Source organism: Doryrhamphus excisus, linkage group LG20 (genome assembly GCF_037039965.1).
Source record: "Doryrhamphus excisus strain RoL-2023G ecotype Guam linkage group LG20, RoL_Dexc_Guam_v1.1, whole genome shotgun sequence".
NCBI classification, from domain to species: Eukaryota; Metazoa; Chordata; class Actinopteri; order Syngnathiformes; family Syngnathidae; genus Doryrhamphus; species Doryrhamphus excisus.
In genome coordinates, this window is record NC_136376.1 from 941,729 (window position 1) to 957,076 (window position 15,348).

A 15,348-nucleotide genomic window follows, 5' to 3' on the forward strand; every position below is an offset into this window, starting at 1 on the left:
CTGACCTTTTCCATGAATTGTTTTTATCAACTTTACTATGAATTTCTTACAGGTCTTTTTGCAGTCTTACACTTGCACAAAAGAGGTTTACTTTCGCAAAATGATTATTTGGTTTGTGTACACCATTTTGTATGACAAGTAAACAGGATATAGCCCTTAGCGCTTATTTTTCATGGCCGGAAGTGTGTTGTTGTTGACGAGGTCCCTTGACTGAAGCTAACAGAGACCAACTGTGCAAATAAATAAACGGTTGCCTAGCCGTAGCTCCCGTCCTTATTTACAGCCAACTTCCACAACGGTAAATCGGGTTCGAAGTCCGATGCTGTCGGTTTGCACGCATGCACGCAATGTGCATGCAGTGGTACTCCCGTTGTCATGGAAACAAGTGATGGAAACCTAATGCACCGTGACCTTAGCACACCACCGTTGGCGGACTCACTCGAGGCCGATGTGGGCGAACCGATGGATGACATCACGGAGCGGACGCGCTTGTCCAGCTTCCATGCTAGTGGAGCACAGGAAGACAGGAAGAGAACCGCATCCACGCACACAGACGGCTACCATCACACAACACAACAGTGGCACCAGGCCACGCAGGTCAAAGGAGGGGTCACAAGCGCTCCCCTACCGGTGTTGTGGTCCACAGGTCCCCCGCCGTTGCTGCTGCAGAACAGGGCAGCGTGCAGGTCCGGGTACGCCTTCTCCAGAGCCACACACAGGTCCAGGAAATGGTCGCTCTCCTTGTTCATCAGCATCTTCAGGAGGTGCTCCACCTTCTCCGCGCTGGACGAGCAGTTCTGGTCCAGTTCGAAGCGATCGAGCTGGCTCAAGGCACCGGAGACGACGAGCAGCTCGATGACTCTGTCGGCGTCCGTTATGGACTCCAGTAAGTTCTGGTGGCACTGGTCGAGCAACTCTTTGTGCTTTGGCTCCATGGCTGCTCGCAGGCGCCTTAGCTTTGCCGGCTAACGCAAGGAATATCCTGTGCCGAATTAAAAGTACCGAGAGCTTACGGAAGTCAGCTTACTATCGCGGCTTGCGGCACAAGTTCGCCGTAGCCACCGCGGCATTGGGAGACGAATGTTTACAGCAAAAAGGCACAAGGAGCCATATTTGTTGCCCAGGGCTGTTGACTGCACTAAACAGCGATACATTGTCCCATCTTTTTTACTCGCGTTTGGCCGTTCGCGACGTCTTTCGCCTCGCTTCCTCGTCCGCGTCGGTCCGACACATTTCCCCCGCTCTGGTGTAGCCTTCGACGGCCCGGAGACGACTCTGCTGCTGGGAAAAAGTCATGGAAGTCCGGCGCCGTGCCTCCGCTCCGCTGTATCCTCCGCCATGTCTGGGCAACTCAGCAGCTGCTGTCCGCTGTCAATCAACGCTCCGTCGAATGCCCGTATATGGTCACGGAGGGCAGGGTTTGGGGAAACCACGCCCATTTAAGAAATGGGCGTGAATATGACCTCACGTCACGTCGAAAATCAAAAAAATGGCAGCTATAAATGTGGGAAAAAGAATATGCAACCCTATTTTCACTACATTTTCTATTTTTTTGTTTATCATTTCATTTAATATAAATATGTATTTATTTCTCATGTAATAAGATATAATAATAAGATATAATAATAAGATATAATATAATTTAGTAGCATCTTTATTGTTATCATTTTGCATATTTATTTTGTCCAGTCTAGAGTCAGCTGGGATAGGCTCCAGCTCATCTGTGCCACTAATGAGGATGTAAAATGGATGCCTTGGTTAACATCAGTAATACATCCCAGAAGGTCAGACTCAATCCAAAACAGACTCTAACCAAAGCAAATTTTACCATAGAAAATAATCCAATTAATAATCCAATGAATCCATTCCAGACTACTCAACATATACCTCATTTTGTTGGGAAAAAACACAAAACCACTTAACAAAATAAACACATTAGACTGATGCAACTACAATTTGCAGAAATTAAAAAATATATATACAAATATATATTTATATAATATAGAAAAAAAACGCTGGCGGCAGTGACATCACAGAAGTGCACCAGTAAGGATGCATCTTGGTACGGCCTTTTGCTTTCATGTGGTCCATGTGTTTGTTAAGTTGTGTATTTCTCTACAGCACAGATACAGTCTAAACAAACGCTGTTGTCTTAAAATGGCACCCGCGGACCACAAAGCATTACACGCTCACATACAAGTATCGTGAGATTTAATCTTCTCTGCGTGATGCAAGATGGCGCCGTAAACAAACTGGATGGACGCTAATCAAGCAGGCGAACGCAAGCCAAGGCAACTATTTTGGATGTTAACCAGGAGATTTGCTAACCGGAGCAAACGTTAACCGAGGTGCTTCCACATTTGCAGGCATATTTCAATACACACAAGCAAGAGGTGTTCTTTTCATGTGACATGCAAGGTTTCCATTGGATCCTTCGCTATTGTTGCGCCTCAGCCACAGGCAGCATTCATCTCCATTGAAGTGTGTGCAGGCTTTTTCAGCTATACATATTCAAGTGCTGACAAATGATATTAGCATTTGTGAAATGCAACATGAAGATGATGGATGCAGTCCGCTTCCAGTCTGCGGCAGGAATAAAGATGGTTGGCACAGCGGCAGCCAGGCGTCTGCGGGCGAAGCACTCGCAAAAGCGTTGACCTTATTCATGCATGCACCCAATCTCATTGTGACATCTACAACCCCCCTTCCCCCCGCCCCCACCCTCCAGTCTGCCATGTTGGCAGCACAGCTTGTGCAAATGTGCTCCCCCTTTACATGAAAAATTAATAAAGAATCATTGATATAAAAAGAGAAGCAGGTGCCTAGTGCAGACAGATTTGATGCTTTATGTGTTTTTCTTGTATCTCTGCTGTAAAGATATGCTAATGACAAGGAAGGACATGATTGTTGTCCTCAGCATCATGCCTATTTTCTACATGATTATTTTCCCAGCAATGACATGAGTCATTCCCGGGGGAAATGAGACATCAAATTAAACCTTTTTTTGTAATTAAAAGTAAATATCACCAGCATCATTTAAATACCTGCAACAGATGGGAGGCTGTAAATAATCAGCATGATATGGAAACTACATGATTGCCTTGTAATGATGGGGTTGTGTCTTATCTTGATTAAAATCAATGTCATCATCCAAGCCTTCAAGTTCTCACAAACATGTTCAACAGTAGCAAAGCCGCTTTATGGATGCCATTAATTCAGCCCTCCTCCATGTAGATATTGATTGCCGTGCAGTTAGCGTGCACTACCATTGCCGGCACTGTAATGCATGTTCAACAGCAATTGAGTCATGCTAACAGGACTCTTATTTTAGTGTTATGTTATAGCATCACAAAGCCCTACCCAAATGCCCTCAAGTCATCATCCATTTGGCAGAGCACTAAAGAACTGCTGAGCTTTGCTTTGGTGTTTTACTGCCCCCTGTCGGATAAATTAATCAACAAGACCAAAACATGACACAGCAACCTTCCCCTTCGAAAACACCCTCATTTTCAGCGTATTTTATGTGGTTTTCTGACTCGATTACGGACACACCGAAGTACACGGATAAAATATAGTTTATTTCATAAAAAGATACCTCTTAGGTCAGGAGGAGGTCGCTAAACTTTTGCGAGATAACGCAGTGTTGACAGTGAAGTGAAGAGCATTGTACTTCCGCGTTCATAGCGGATGTTTGCGTTGAAACTTCAAACTAAGAGCAGCAAATTGAGTTTCTGATGTTTGATTGTTTAGAGAACAGGCACTGCACACACACATCAACGAATCCGATGTGTGGCTAATCAATATATTTCCATCAATTATTTAATTTCGAGTACCAGTCCTCAGAGATGTGTTTCCGGCAACACTAGCTGGGACCGGAAGTTAGTATTTTCAAAAAACGAGCCGGATAACCATCACGAAATTGAAGGCCAACTGACCTTCAGATATGTTCCACAAAAAACCTGAATATGATTTATTGGATAAAGTGGTACCCTACTGGGGCCGACCCTCCTCTAATTCTAATTCACCAGGAGTTGCATTCATGGCAAGAAGTTTATTATTGCTTAGCTTTAGTATAATTAAAATCATAGGACTTACTATATTCTACAATAAGCGGTCTTGCTTAAAAATACACACATTTGGTTGTATAGAAATTGACATGGCTCCCTTGGAAATACATTTCAAATAGTATTCCATATAGCTGTCGGGTCTGGAGGCGATACTGCAATAAAGGAGGGATTTGTGTGTATATGTAAATGTAATCCATATGTTGCCTACGTGTTGAAATGCTGTGAGCGTATCTTCAATGTGAACCACAAAGCAGGAAGTGTTCAGGTCTCAGATTTATTTTCCAAGACTGGTGAAGCTATCAAATTCCCAGACAGAACATTGGAATATGACGAGAAAAGGATTTTGCTAAATTGAATACATTTCAGTGGACCTGGCACGACGATGCTAACATGGACATTTAAAGTAGATCACATGGCGTGGTTTGTAGTGGCACTAGACATTTGAACATTATTATTATCATCATGAAACTATTTCTAGATGCAGCAGATATGCAATATCTGATCATACAGGCACAGCTGCTGTCATGTTTTAAAAATATAAAGCTTTTTCTCAAATGTAATTGAACTCTCTTTTTATATGTATATATATATATATATATGTATTTAAAGTGTACTCAGTAATATTCATGTAAGGCTTGTAAAAAATAGAAAAGCTTGGTGTGCATTGCAGCAAACAGCATGTGGCACTATGAAGTTACAAGGTGGTAAACTCTGCATGGCTGGCATGCAGCTGGTGCATATACATATATGTGTATATATATATATATAAATGTATATATATATAGTGTATATGCAATGTAAAGCCAATTGCTATGGAAGCCACGTGTCATGTGATTGTTCAGTCACTCCCACCACACAGCTTCAGTAGGAGCTTCTTGTAGTCTCCTGAGGTGTCACCCTGTGCGGAGATGGAAATAAACAATACGCATACGTAATGCCGGTTTCTTCGTGTGCAGTAATCAGATTGGTACTTACAGAGATGTGCGTGTACAGCGACTTGCCGTAGTTTCTCACATACTCCTGGCGGATGTCCAGCATGTCCACCTCCGAGCGGGACACCATGATTCGGATGAGAGTGGTGTCTTTGGTACCAGCTCCCTAAACACACACCCGCACACATTATGACATATTCCACACACACACGTCCATGCTACAGTCTCACCTTCATGGCTTTGTAAAGTCTCTCAGCAAAGTAGGCAGGCGTGTTCTTGATACACTTCACTGCAACACAGAACACATGTCACGTCCAAGCAGTCATGGTTTTAGTTATCTACATGGGAATAATGGAAGTCCCTTTTAAATCATATTGGGACGAGGGAAAGCTGGGAAAAAAACTACACACATGCAACACCCACACAAGCAAATATATAGTTGATGATAGATGTGCAGTGATGTGCAAAGTGTGGCCCGGGGGCCATTTTTGTCCCACTTTAAAAATACAATTCATGAAGAAAACTAAAAAAAATAACCCACAAAATAGCTGCTGCTAAAGGGAAAAATCTGCAGTAATTTCCCATAAATTCATTTCCTACAAGCCAAAAACTCTACTTATGTGTACATGGAGATTTTTATACCTCATGCATACATTAAAAACAGGAAAGAGGCACGCTAAACACGGCAGTAGACACATCATCACAATGACAACTCAATGGAATGAAATCAAACATCTAAAAGGAAGTTACGATACCAGAACTCTGATGGTGGCAAAAAAGACAAAACACCAGAACGTTAATCATCGTGAAAATATTTCCCAGGTGAATGTTGCATCCAAACATGTATGTTAGGCGATCATGGTGCTCTGGGTGAGGTGCCTTGCTGGTGTGTTTTTGAACTTACCCACGGCCAACATGCCGTTCTCGAGGTCTCCTGACATCTCCCTGCTGATGCTCTTCTCAATATCCCTGCCACACATCTTCTGGTACTCAAGAAAAACTGCAAACATGCATACATTCCACAAATCACTCACCCTGCACCGCAACACATCAAGTACAAAGATGAAACATTCATAAAAAAATATTTTTGTCTTCTCTGAGCATTCTCCAACATTTTACTTCTGTCTGTCAAATAACCATTTTTAATCAAACACACCACTTGGCAGACATAACGAGCGATTACGTATTCTTCCTAGTAACCACCAAACACTGCAACATGAGGAACATCTACCCGTCCTGAGATGAGGTTTGCTCCTGGCGCATAAGATGGCATTAAATTTGGACTCGTCCGTTCCCAGCTTGTTCTCCCCAGCAGCGTAGAGAGCCTGCGTGGAGAAAGGTAATTGATGATGAAGAAACACGTGGATTAGGAGTCAGGGTGAAGTGGATGTTACCTGAGCATCTTGCTTGGCCAGCGAAAGGTCGACATTTTGTCTTTCGTCACGGTTGCCCTACCGGGAGGAAAAAAGTGGCATGCCTCGTGGTAAATGCAAAGAAACATGAGGACAGTACAGTCAGTAATTATTAGAACCTGAGCTAGAGAGATGAGGAGTCTACGGAAGTGTCCTGACGTGTCGCTGCTGATGGCATCTTCCATAGACTTCTTGTATTCTGGAACGGGAGGATGGGTAAAAACATCCAAACACTCACACTGTGGGCTCTTGTTATCAAACGACAATCCCTTACAATTAGGCAGCCATGGCATGCTAGAATCTTACCTGTTTTGTAAATACGGCTTATTTCCTTGATTTCGGCGTTGGAGCGAGACGACAGGATCTCTATCAGACATGCTTCGTCGGTTCCAGCACCCTGCAAGGAAAGGGGGACAATGATGAAGAAATGACTCCAGTCTGTGGTGTGGAAAATGGAACGACAAGGAACGCTCCCAATGATAACAAGTGAGTCTTTTTACTCTTACTTTTATTATGTCTACTATATTGGGTAATAGGAGCGTAAAGTTGACTATGGAGTGTTTACTTCATGTCAAATAATGCTTCAGATATTCCATTTATAAATAAGAAACCCTACTTTGTGGAAATTCACCTATCCCAGTCGATTCTGGAAGCAATGAGCTGCCATAAACGAGGGATGACAGTAGGCGGGTTTACCTTGATGGCACAATGGATCTCAGAGGCGTCAAACTCAGCGGGGCTCTTCAACGTGGCCATGACCAACTTCCTGAAGTCGCCAGATAGCTCTGAATGCAGATCCTTAATCAGATCCTGAAAATGAAAAGATGCTTGGAGTAAATTAAATCTGCCATGAATTACTCCAGCTAAGAAAACCAGGCTATAACAAGCACTGGAGGCATCATGCACCCCTCTTTCCATTTAGCCGGCACCACCTGTCGCGTGCCCGTCAATGCACACCAAGCTAGGAATTAATCTATATTGGACAACGCGGTCTCAAACAGCAAGACTATTTAAGAAGCGTAGATTCTCCCGTAATAGAAACAGGCATTGGCTGCCACACAAGGGACAGAAAGTTAAGAATAAGCACAGACGGAATGCTTACCTTCCCGTAGGAGGTTTTGTAGGCACGGAGCAAAGGCACACGCTGCTTGTTGGAGCGACTCCCCAGCAGATCGATGATGGCCTGCTCATCAGTACCTTCAAAAACAAGAGGAAACAGTCCATAATACTCCCCAAACCTCACCATTCACAACTATGAACACGTTTAGCCAAAGCAGCGTGAAAGACTGATTAGGCGTAGCTCACCAAAGCCCTTCATGGCCTTCCTCAGGACCTCCACATCTTTCAGAGGATCCGCTCCAGGAAAGTCCTTGATTGTCCCCCTGAATCCTTTCTGAGGTAACAAGTCCATCAAAGAGTTCTGCTTCAATTCTAAGGTTCAAATGCACATTCAAAAAATCCCAAGAGTTGTTCGTGTGGAGGTCCTTACACTGATGGGCGCGGCAATCGGCATGGATCCGCCTCCATAGGCTGGCATGGACGGATTTGGCGAGGGAACCTTGGGGTACCCTGGCATAGGTGCTGGTGCTCCCCCGTAGCCGGGCATTGTGGGGTTGGGAGATGGTGCACGGGGGTAACCGGGCATAGGCTGGCCTGGGTAGCCCATCCCTGGACCTTGGGGCGGGGGCATGGTTCCTCCTGGCTGTGGGTACAGGCCATATGACTGTTGGTTAGGGTATGGGGCACCGTACCCGCCTGGATGGTAGGCAGGTGGGTACCCCCCTGGGATGTAGGGGTACACGGACGGGTTTGGAGAAAAACACCCTAAGCCGTGGCACATCTGGTTGGCCTGTAATTTGGAAAGATTGGCATGCCATGATACAGGAAATGTTACCTCAATGTAAGCCACACCTACTGGGTCCTGTTCTTACGATGCCCAAGCATATTTGCGACAAAGTTCATTCACGGGAGCATCCAAACAAAGTGTGGCTGTGCTGCGCGGTGAAATGGGAATTGCGACGTCACACGACAACACGACAAAGAAGAAAAAGGATCAGCAAAGAGAGCGCACTAAGACAGGGGTGTCCAAACGTTTTCTAGCGAGGGTCATGACGTGAAAAAATAAAGTAAAGTTAAAGTTATTATAGTTATAAAGTTATTAAAAAATAAAATTATTAGTATCAACTTTTATCCTACTTTTTCAACTTGTACATTTGCCAGAATAATTTGACATTATTCTTGTAAAATAGAAAATACAACTTTATTCATTGTTTTTTGTTTCAGTGCATTTTTCTTTAAAATGTCAAATTTATGCTACTAAATGATTAATCTTGTGAAGTTACAATTATTTGTCCGATTACAACATTTCATGTATAATGACATATAATGACAACATTAATGACTGAATAATGTTGATTTTTCCATTTTTTAATTGATTCTTTTTTGTATTAATTTCTAGAATGTGCTGCAGGTCTTTGGACTTTGGACACCCCTGCACTAAGAGTTGCACAGGAGGGCCAAGCTGTAGAGGCTTGGATGATAATGGCTTGTATGATGTTCTTAAACCATGCAAGAAGGCTGGAAGGGTAAGCTGACGACAGGAACACATTTAGGATGCAGACTTACCATGGAGAGCAAGGGCCAACTATTCCAGTAACGGCTGCAACAATCTCATCATACACAATTGCAGGTACCAGTGAAGCTTTTTTTTATTAATAGATTCAACCTACCATGCCAGCGTTGTATCCCGGGTTGGTGAGGTTGTCCATACCTATGGAGGGATATCCGCCAGTAGGCCCACCTCCCCAGCCGCCTGCGACACAAAAGTACTTATTTGTTGCTCCCAATAATGCTGAGGATTGTATTTGCTGGGAAATGGAATTAGAGCGTATGAGTCAAGCTATGAATGGAGGAATGACTGGAACATTCCAACTGGTTAACATGGAGGTGAAAGAGGGATGAACCCAGAATGGGAGCACTGTGGAAGTTAAAGAGTGAAGGACTCCTGTAGGACGTGTCTCTCCTAGCAACGACACTGGAGGATTGTTTGTTTAGGGAGGGGTGGAGGGGATGCTCTCCAAGCTACATTTAGAAGAGCCACGTTTTCCTACAAAATAGCGTCACTAGTTAATAATGTGCCTTACCTGTTGGCGGTGCCGGTGGGTAGCCTCCAGCCTGGGGTGGGTAGCCTCCAGCCTGGGGTGGGTAGCCCCCAGCCTGGGGTGGGTAGCCCCCAGCGTGGGGTGGGTAGCCCCCAGCGTGGGGTGGGTAGCCCCCTGCCTGAGGTGGGTAGCCCCCAGCCTGGGGTGGGTAGCCCCCTGCCTGAGGGGGGTATCCTACTCCTGCCTGAGGGGGGTAGGCACCAGGTTGGGGTGGGTAGCCCCCTGCTTGGGGTGGGTAAGAACCAGGTTGCGGGGGGTAACCGCCGGCCTGAGGAGGGTACCCGGGGTAGCTCATGTCTATGAAAAGAAAACAGAAGAGAAGGTTAGTCAAGAGGTGCCTGAAGGTCGCGTCCACTCCAGCTGAGCGGCTATTTCCAAGCCAGTTATTATCCTTTTTCATGCGTCCTCGCCATTTCAGTTTTCCAAGAGCATAAAATCTTGGTACTAACGTGTGTTGCCAGCTATTTAGACAGCATGTTTGTATGTAGTCGTTTTCAGTGGATAGTAAATCTATACTGCAATACAAGATAATAATAATACACTACTAAGTATATTCAAGTTTTACTTCTGTAGTATTGTTCCTTGAGAAGATATGCCTTTATGACAAGATCCAGGTCAACGCTTGTATATAAACTGCTACTACCTAAGGTGGTGTCACGAGACACAATATTACTTCCTGTAGCAAGCCTTGTTTGAGCAGCCGTGACTACTGAGTCAACAAAAGGACAGACGTTATTTCAACACCACATCATAGCATCATAGCTATTCAAATGGCGGCCTTTATTGCGTTCGTTTCACTCAGTTGTCTTTAAAAGTAGCACAGTCCTCTGTCATATGAAGGATCTTTGACTAGATTATTCGCTGTGCATCCTTAAAAACAGCAAATTGGGGGTGCGTGTCCCCAACTTTGGTAACCTAGGACGTATTGCATCAATAGATTTAAGTATTTTGCATTTAATTAGTGGATATTTAATTCACTAACACAAAAAGCACACACTCTATGCTGGTAAAATTACCGTAAAATGTAAAAAAAAAAATCAAAATGGAAAAAACTGAATACAATTATTATTATTATTGCAGTAAGTCAGGGTGCTCCTGCTTAATAGAAGACCTTTGACTAGTATTTTGTAGTAAGTCAGGGTGCTCCTGCTTAATAGATGATCTTTGACTATTATTTTGTAGTAAGTCAGGGTGCTCCTGCTTAATAGATGATCTTTGACTAGTATTTTGTAGTAAGTCAGGGTGCTCCTGCTTAATAGATGATCTTTGACTAGTATTTTGCAGTAAGTCAGGGTGCTCCTGCTTAACCCTTGATGTTATAAAACATGGTTAGAAAACCTTGATACTGATAAAGGCTCTTTGATTAATATTTTTGCTGTAGGTCTTTGAGGCTTTCATTTTTCCAATTATATTATCATTCTATATTAATATTACTGTTGTATTAATATTACCATTTGAAGGTATGGCAAAGTCTTGCATTGGCATTACGTGCATAGTAAGAATAGTTTTAAGTGTTTTTGGTGCAGTACATAGTAACATAGTAGTGATTAGCTAATAAGGCTAGGTATGTTAGCTAACTTAACGGCACGCCTCGGCACGCCTGCGCCGCGGACTAATACAAATCACTTGTAATTTTCTTAATGACTGCCTAACCACATTCAAATGATGACAATTTGGCAAGAAGAGATCATGAAAAGTTCCGAGGGGAACAGAATTGTTATACATGCATGTTTTAGGCCGAGCTAAAGATAAAACATACAGTGACGCTGGCCGAGTCAGCGAGGGAAAAGTGTAACATTACACCACCGAACGACTCACAAAAATAGTCCCTCCGAATCCAAACTTATCTGTGAATGTTAGTGAAGCCACTGTCCCAAAAAATATATCCTGGAATCGAGTACTTACTTTTGGCCTGCTCGCTCGCTCTTCCTGGTGCAGTTGCTGGTATTTGTGCTTGTCAACGTTTCAGCCTGCTGCGGCTGGAGTGGGTGGGGGCACTTGAGACAGTTTCCACCTTGAAGAGACCCGCCCATCCACGGATGTGTCACTGTCACGCCGCCCTGTTACGTAACATGACAACGTCACAAAAGCGAACATATTTTCCACTCACGGCGCGGATACGCAAAGTATAGTGGACATATGTAAAACATGACCTCATGTTCCACCACGAGATGTGACCACGTGAGGTGTGTTTCCTGTAAGTTAAGTAGCACCGCCCGGATAAGATAACCCTATTGTTTAAAACGAATCAACAAATTCAACCACACTGGTTTGTTTCTTACTAAAACATGTGTTTGTATGTTTTAAAATGTCAGAATTCGCTTGAAAATAAATGGAGACCCATTTTGTGTGTGTAATATTACAGTTTTCTCATAATGTGATGCATCATTGTGTTACATGGAAATACGCCACCAGGGGGAGCCCTTTTGATGGCTTGTAGACTGGTTTAGTAGGTGCTATACACAAAAGTATATACAATGGAATGATTTATTATTTAGTTCCCCAAACTGACTGATATATAATTCATCTTTATTTGAATATAAAAGTTTCTCCGGTGATACTATTAATACAATTCCTTGCACCCCCCCTTCTGCTTGAAAAAAGTACAATCGTGTTTTGACTACAGTCTAGTATAGTGACACGAGTGCTGCCAGCATCGGCAAACAAAACAAAACACAAATAAATAGGTTACCAGGTAATGTTGAATGTTATGCTAATACATATAACACACATAGTCCATATAGGTTTATTTAATTGTGTCCAAGTATTAGAGGTGTTCTACATTAGTCCATGTTTTAGAGATATTTTGGTCATTTAGCCCTAGAGCCAAATTTGACATCAGTTAGTCAAAATATACAAGTTTTATGTCATTTAGTCCAAGTATTTGCTAAAATTTAGTACAAGTGTTAGCCAAATTTTATGACCATTTTAGCCAAGTCTGACATTTTGTAGTCCAAGTATTAACCAGATTTGATCTAGTTTAGTCCAAGTATTAGCCAAATTTGGTCTAGTTAAGTCCAAGTATTCGCTACATTTGATCTTGTTTAGTCCAAATATTAGCCAAATTTGATCTAGTTTAGTCCAAGTATTAGCCAAATTTGATCTAGTTTAGTCCAAGTATTATGACCAGTATTAGCCGAATGTCATGTCATTTGTGTTTAGTCCAAGTATTAGCCAAATGTGACGTTCTTTAGTCCAACTATTAGCCAAGTATTAGCCAAAAAACAAAGATGCCATATCGCCCCTAAATGTATTTGTCTATTATCACGTCTCTAGTATAATATAAGGTGGCTACAGAGACGGTGTCCAGAATAAAACAACAACACAGCACTTACTGCTGTAATCGTTCAAACATTTGACATATTTAGTCCAAGTATTAGCGAAGTATTAGCCACATTTGACATCTTTGGTCCAAGTATTAGCCAAGTATTAGCCACATTTGACATCTTTGGTCCAAGTATTAGCCAAGTATTAGCCACATTTGACATCTTTAGTCCAAGTATTAGCCACATTTGACATCTTTAGTCCAAGTATTAGCCAAGTATTAGCCACATTTGACATCTTTAGTCCAAGTATTAGCCAAGTATTAGCCACATTTGACATCTTAATCCAAGTATTAGCCAAGTATTAGCCATATTTGACATCTTTAGTCCAAGTATTAGCCACATTTGACATCTTTAGTCCAAGTATTAGCCAAGTATTAGCCACATTTGACATCTTTAGTCCAAGTATTAGCCAAGTATTAGCCACATTTGACATCTTTAGTCCAAGTATTAGCCACATTTGACATCTTTAGTCCAAGTATTAGCCAAGTATTAGCCACATTTGACATCTTTAGTCCAAGTATTAGCCAAGTATTAGCCACATTTGACATCTTTAGTCCAAGTATTAGCCAAGTATTAGCCACATTTGACATCTTTAGTCCAAGTATTAGCCACATTTGACATCTTTAGTCCAAGTATTAGCCACATTTGACATCTTTAGTCCAAGTATTAGCCACATTTGACATCTTTAGTCCAAGTATTAGTAAAATGTGACGTTCTTTAGTCCAACTATTAGCCAAGTATTAGCCAAACAACAAAGATGCCATATCGCCCCTAAATGTATTAGTCTATTATCACGTCTCTTTGACAATATAAGGTGGCTACAGAGACAGAGTCCAGAATAAAACAACAACACAGCACTTACTGCGATGAAAAAACAAACAAATGTCTTAAACGTCTCAGGGGGTGCTGTGTTCATTTCCAGGTGAAGGCGAACCAACCATTTGCCGCAAAAGCACACGTGATGAATATTCATGAGCCGAGGCTGCTGATTGGCCGGCGTCCTCGGCGACTCCCCGCCGTCCTCATCGAATATTCAAAGCATCTCCCCGAGTCCTGCCGCAATAAAGGCAGATAGCGGACCATGGGGAGCAAGGGGGGAACTTTTCGATGCTGACATGTTAGGCTATGACTTTTGACTAACACTTCACTGGGGCCAGGCTCCGGGTGTGAAGGGGGCTCTTTTTCGGGAACGCGCACACGATAAAAAGGGAGACGTCGACTTCTCGAACAAGACGAGACTGAAAGTATCAGCGGCGGAAAAGTGGACTTGAGCCTTTTTACGTTGAAGATGAGCTTATTGTCTGCCATCGACGCTAGCGCCTCCGTGTACCAGCCCGCGCAGCTCCTCAACTGGGTCTACCTCTCCTTGCAAGACCCCCACCACCAGACCAGCGCCTTTGACGCCTTCAGACCCGAACCCAACTCTTCCCACCCGGATCTCAACTACAGCAAGAGTCCCGCCTCGGCCGACGTGAGCTCGTCTCTCAACTCCAACTATCTCAACTTCTTTCAGCTGCAACGGAACGAGGTGACACTTTGTGTGTAAACACCATCTTTCTGAGTCGGAGTTGGACTTGTGTTGCCGCATGCCTGGGGGGGGATATGGGGGGGGCATGGGCTATTCTGGTTAGGATACACCCGCTGTGGTCTCTTCCGTGGAGCATGACTTCAGCCTCCCTTATGGGGGTCTTATGGGGGTGTGCGAGGAGGTTTTAGCAATTAGGATTCCTGCAATCATTCGGTCATTGTGAAGTGTACATGCAGGGGAGAAATCGAACATTCTGACTGCTGTTATAGCAAATGTTCATTGGGATGCATGTGCTTGGTTACTGTAGCTTGGAAGTGTGAGTGACAAGACATTAGAAACGCAGACCGCAAGTACACTAGGCTTTTAAAAGGGCACATTGGGGAACGCGGGCCAGGCATTGACCCTCTTGTGCAAACACAAAACCCCAGCCTTGTTTGCATATTTACTATTTTTGAACCTCTGTGTAATTTTAGGGGACAAACACGCTGGGGGCAAACATGATACTACAAACCATGCACACTGCTAAAGGCATCGCTGCCTGCAACATCTACCTCTGGCATTATGAGCCCAAATCTATCCTGTGTGTGTGCATCAGTGTTGTCCAAAGTTTGGCCCTGGGGCCCATTTGTGACCAGTGTCAAAACATTCCCAAGTAGAATGTGGGTCACACAATAAGAAATAGAAATATAAGTTTATGAAATGACAATGAGAAAAGTTGGAATGTGGAATATTATACCAGTACAAATAAAATTACGATTTTCTACCGCTTATCCTCACAAGGGTGGCGGGGGTGCTGGAGCCTATCCCAGCTGTCTTTAGGCAAGAGGCGGGGTCCACCCTGGACTGGTGGCCAGCCAATCCCACGGCACATATAGACAAACAACCATTCCCACCCACATTCATTCAGAGTACCCGATGCACG

General features: G+C 43.4%; 3 protein-coding genes across 8 annotated transcripts in view; 1 reads left to right on the top strand and 2 right to left on the bottom strand.

Moving 5' to 3' along the window:
• The window catches only part of dlg5a (discs, large homolog 5a (Drosophila)), a 31,858-nt gene extending 30,494 nt beyond the window's left edge, over window positions 1-1,364 (bottom strand). For all 5 annotated transcript variants that reach the window (XM_078799388.1, XM_078799385.1, XM_078799386.1 and 2 more), the window contains exon 1: window positions 629-1,364. In XM_078799388.1, coding sequence (XP_078655514.1) covers window positions 629-935 — 307 coding nt within the window. In that variant the 5' untranslated portion in view covers window positions 936-1,364. The remainder of the gene's footprint in view (window positions 1-628) is intronic.
• A 3,283-nt stretch (window positions 1,365-4,647) lies between these two features.
• Window positions 4,648-14,049, bottom strand: LOC131107789 (annexin A4-like). 2 transcript variants are annotated; one of them, XM_058058097.2, is made up of 16 exons: window positions 13,761-14,049; window positions 11,478-11,632; window positions 9,555-9,869; window positions 9,141-9,223; window positions 7,901-8,260; window positions 7,717-7,804; window positions 7,514-7,608; window positions 7,108-7,221; window positions 6,718-6,808; window positions 6,531-6,610; window positions 6,394-6,450; window positions 6,231-6,324; window positions 5,904-5,999; window positions 5,230-5,288; window positions 5,043-5,165; window positions 4,648-4,965 (listed from the first exon to the last, which is right to left on the bottom strand). In XM_058058097.2, the coding sequence occupies exons 3-16, from the start codon at window positions 9,865-9,867 to the stop codon at window positions 4,906-4,908; spliced, it is 1,713 nt and encodes a 570-aa protein (XP_057914080.2). In that variant the 5' UTR covers window positions 9,868-9,869; window positions 11,478-11,632; window positions 13,761-14,049; the 3' UTR covers window positions 4,648-4,905. The 2 variants fall into 2 exon arrangements, with proteins under 2 accessions (XP_057914080.2, XP_057914081.2); XM_058058098.2 differs by lacking the exon at window positions 13,761-14,049 and having other exon boundaries at window positions 7,901-8,113.
• zcchc24 (zinc finger, CCHC domain containing 24) overlaps window positions 13,935-15,348 on the top strand; it is a 31,736-nt gene continuing 30,322 nt past the window's right edge. Inside the window, exon 1 of the mRNA XM_058058099.2 lies at window positions 13,935-14,426. Within this exon, the coding sequence (XP_057914082.1) occupies window positions 14,187-14,426 (240 nt within the window). The 5' untranslated portion in view covers window positions 13,935-14,186. The remainder of the gene's footprint in view (window positions 14,427-15,348) is intronic.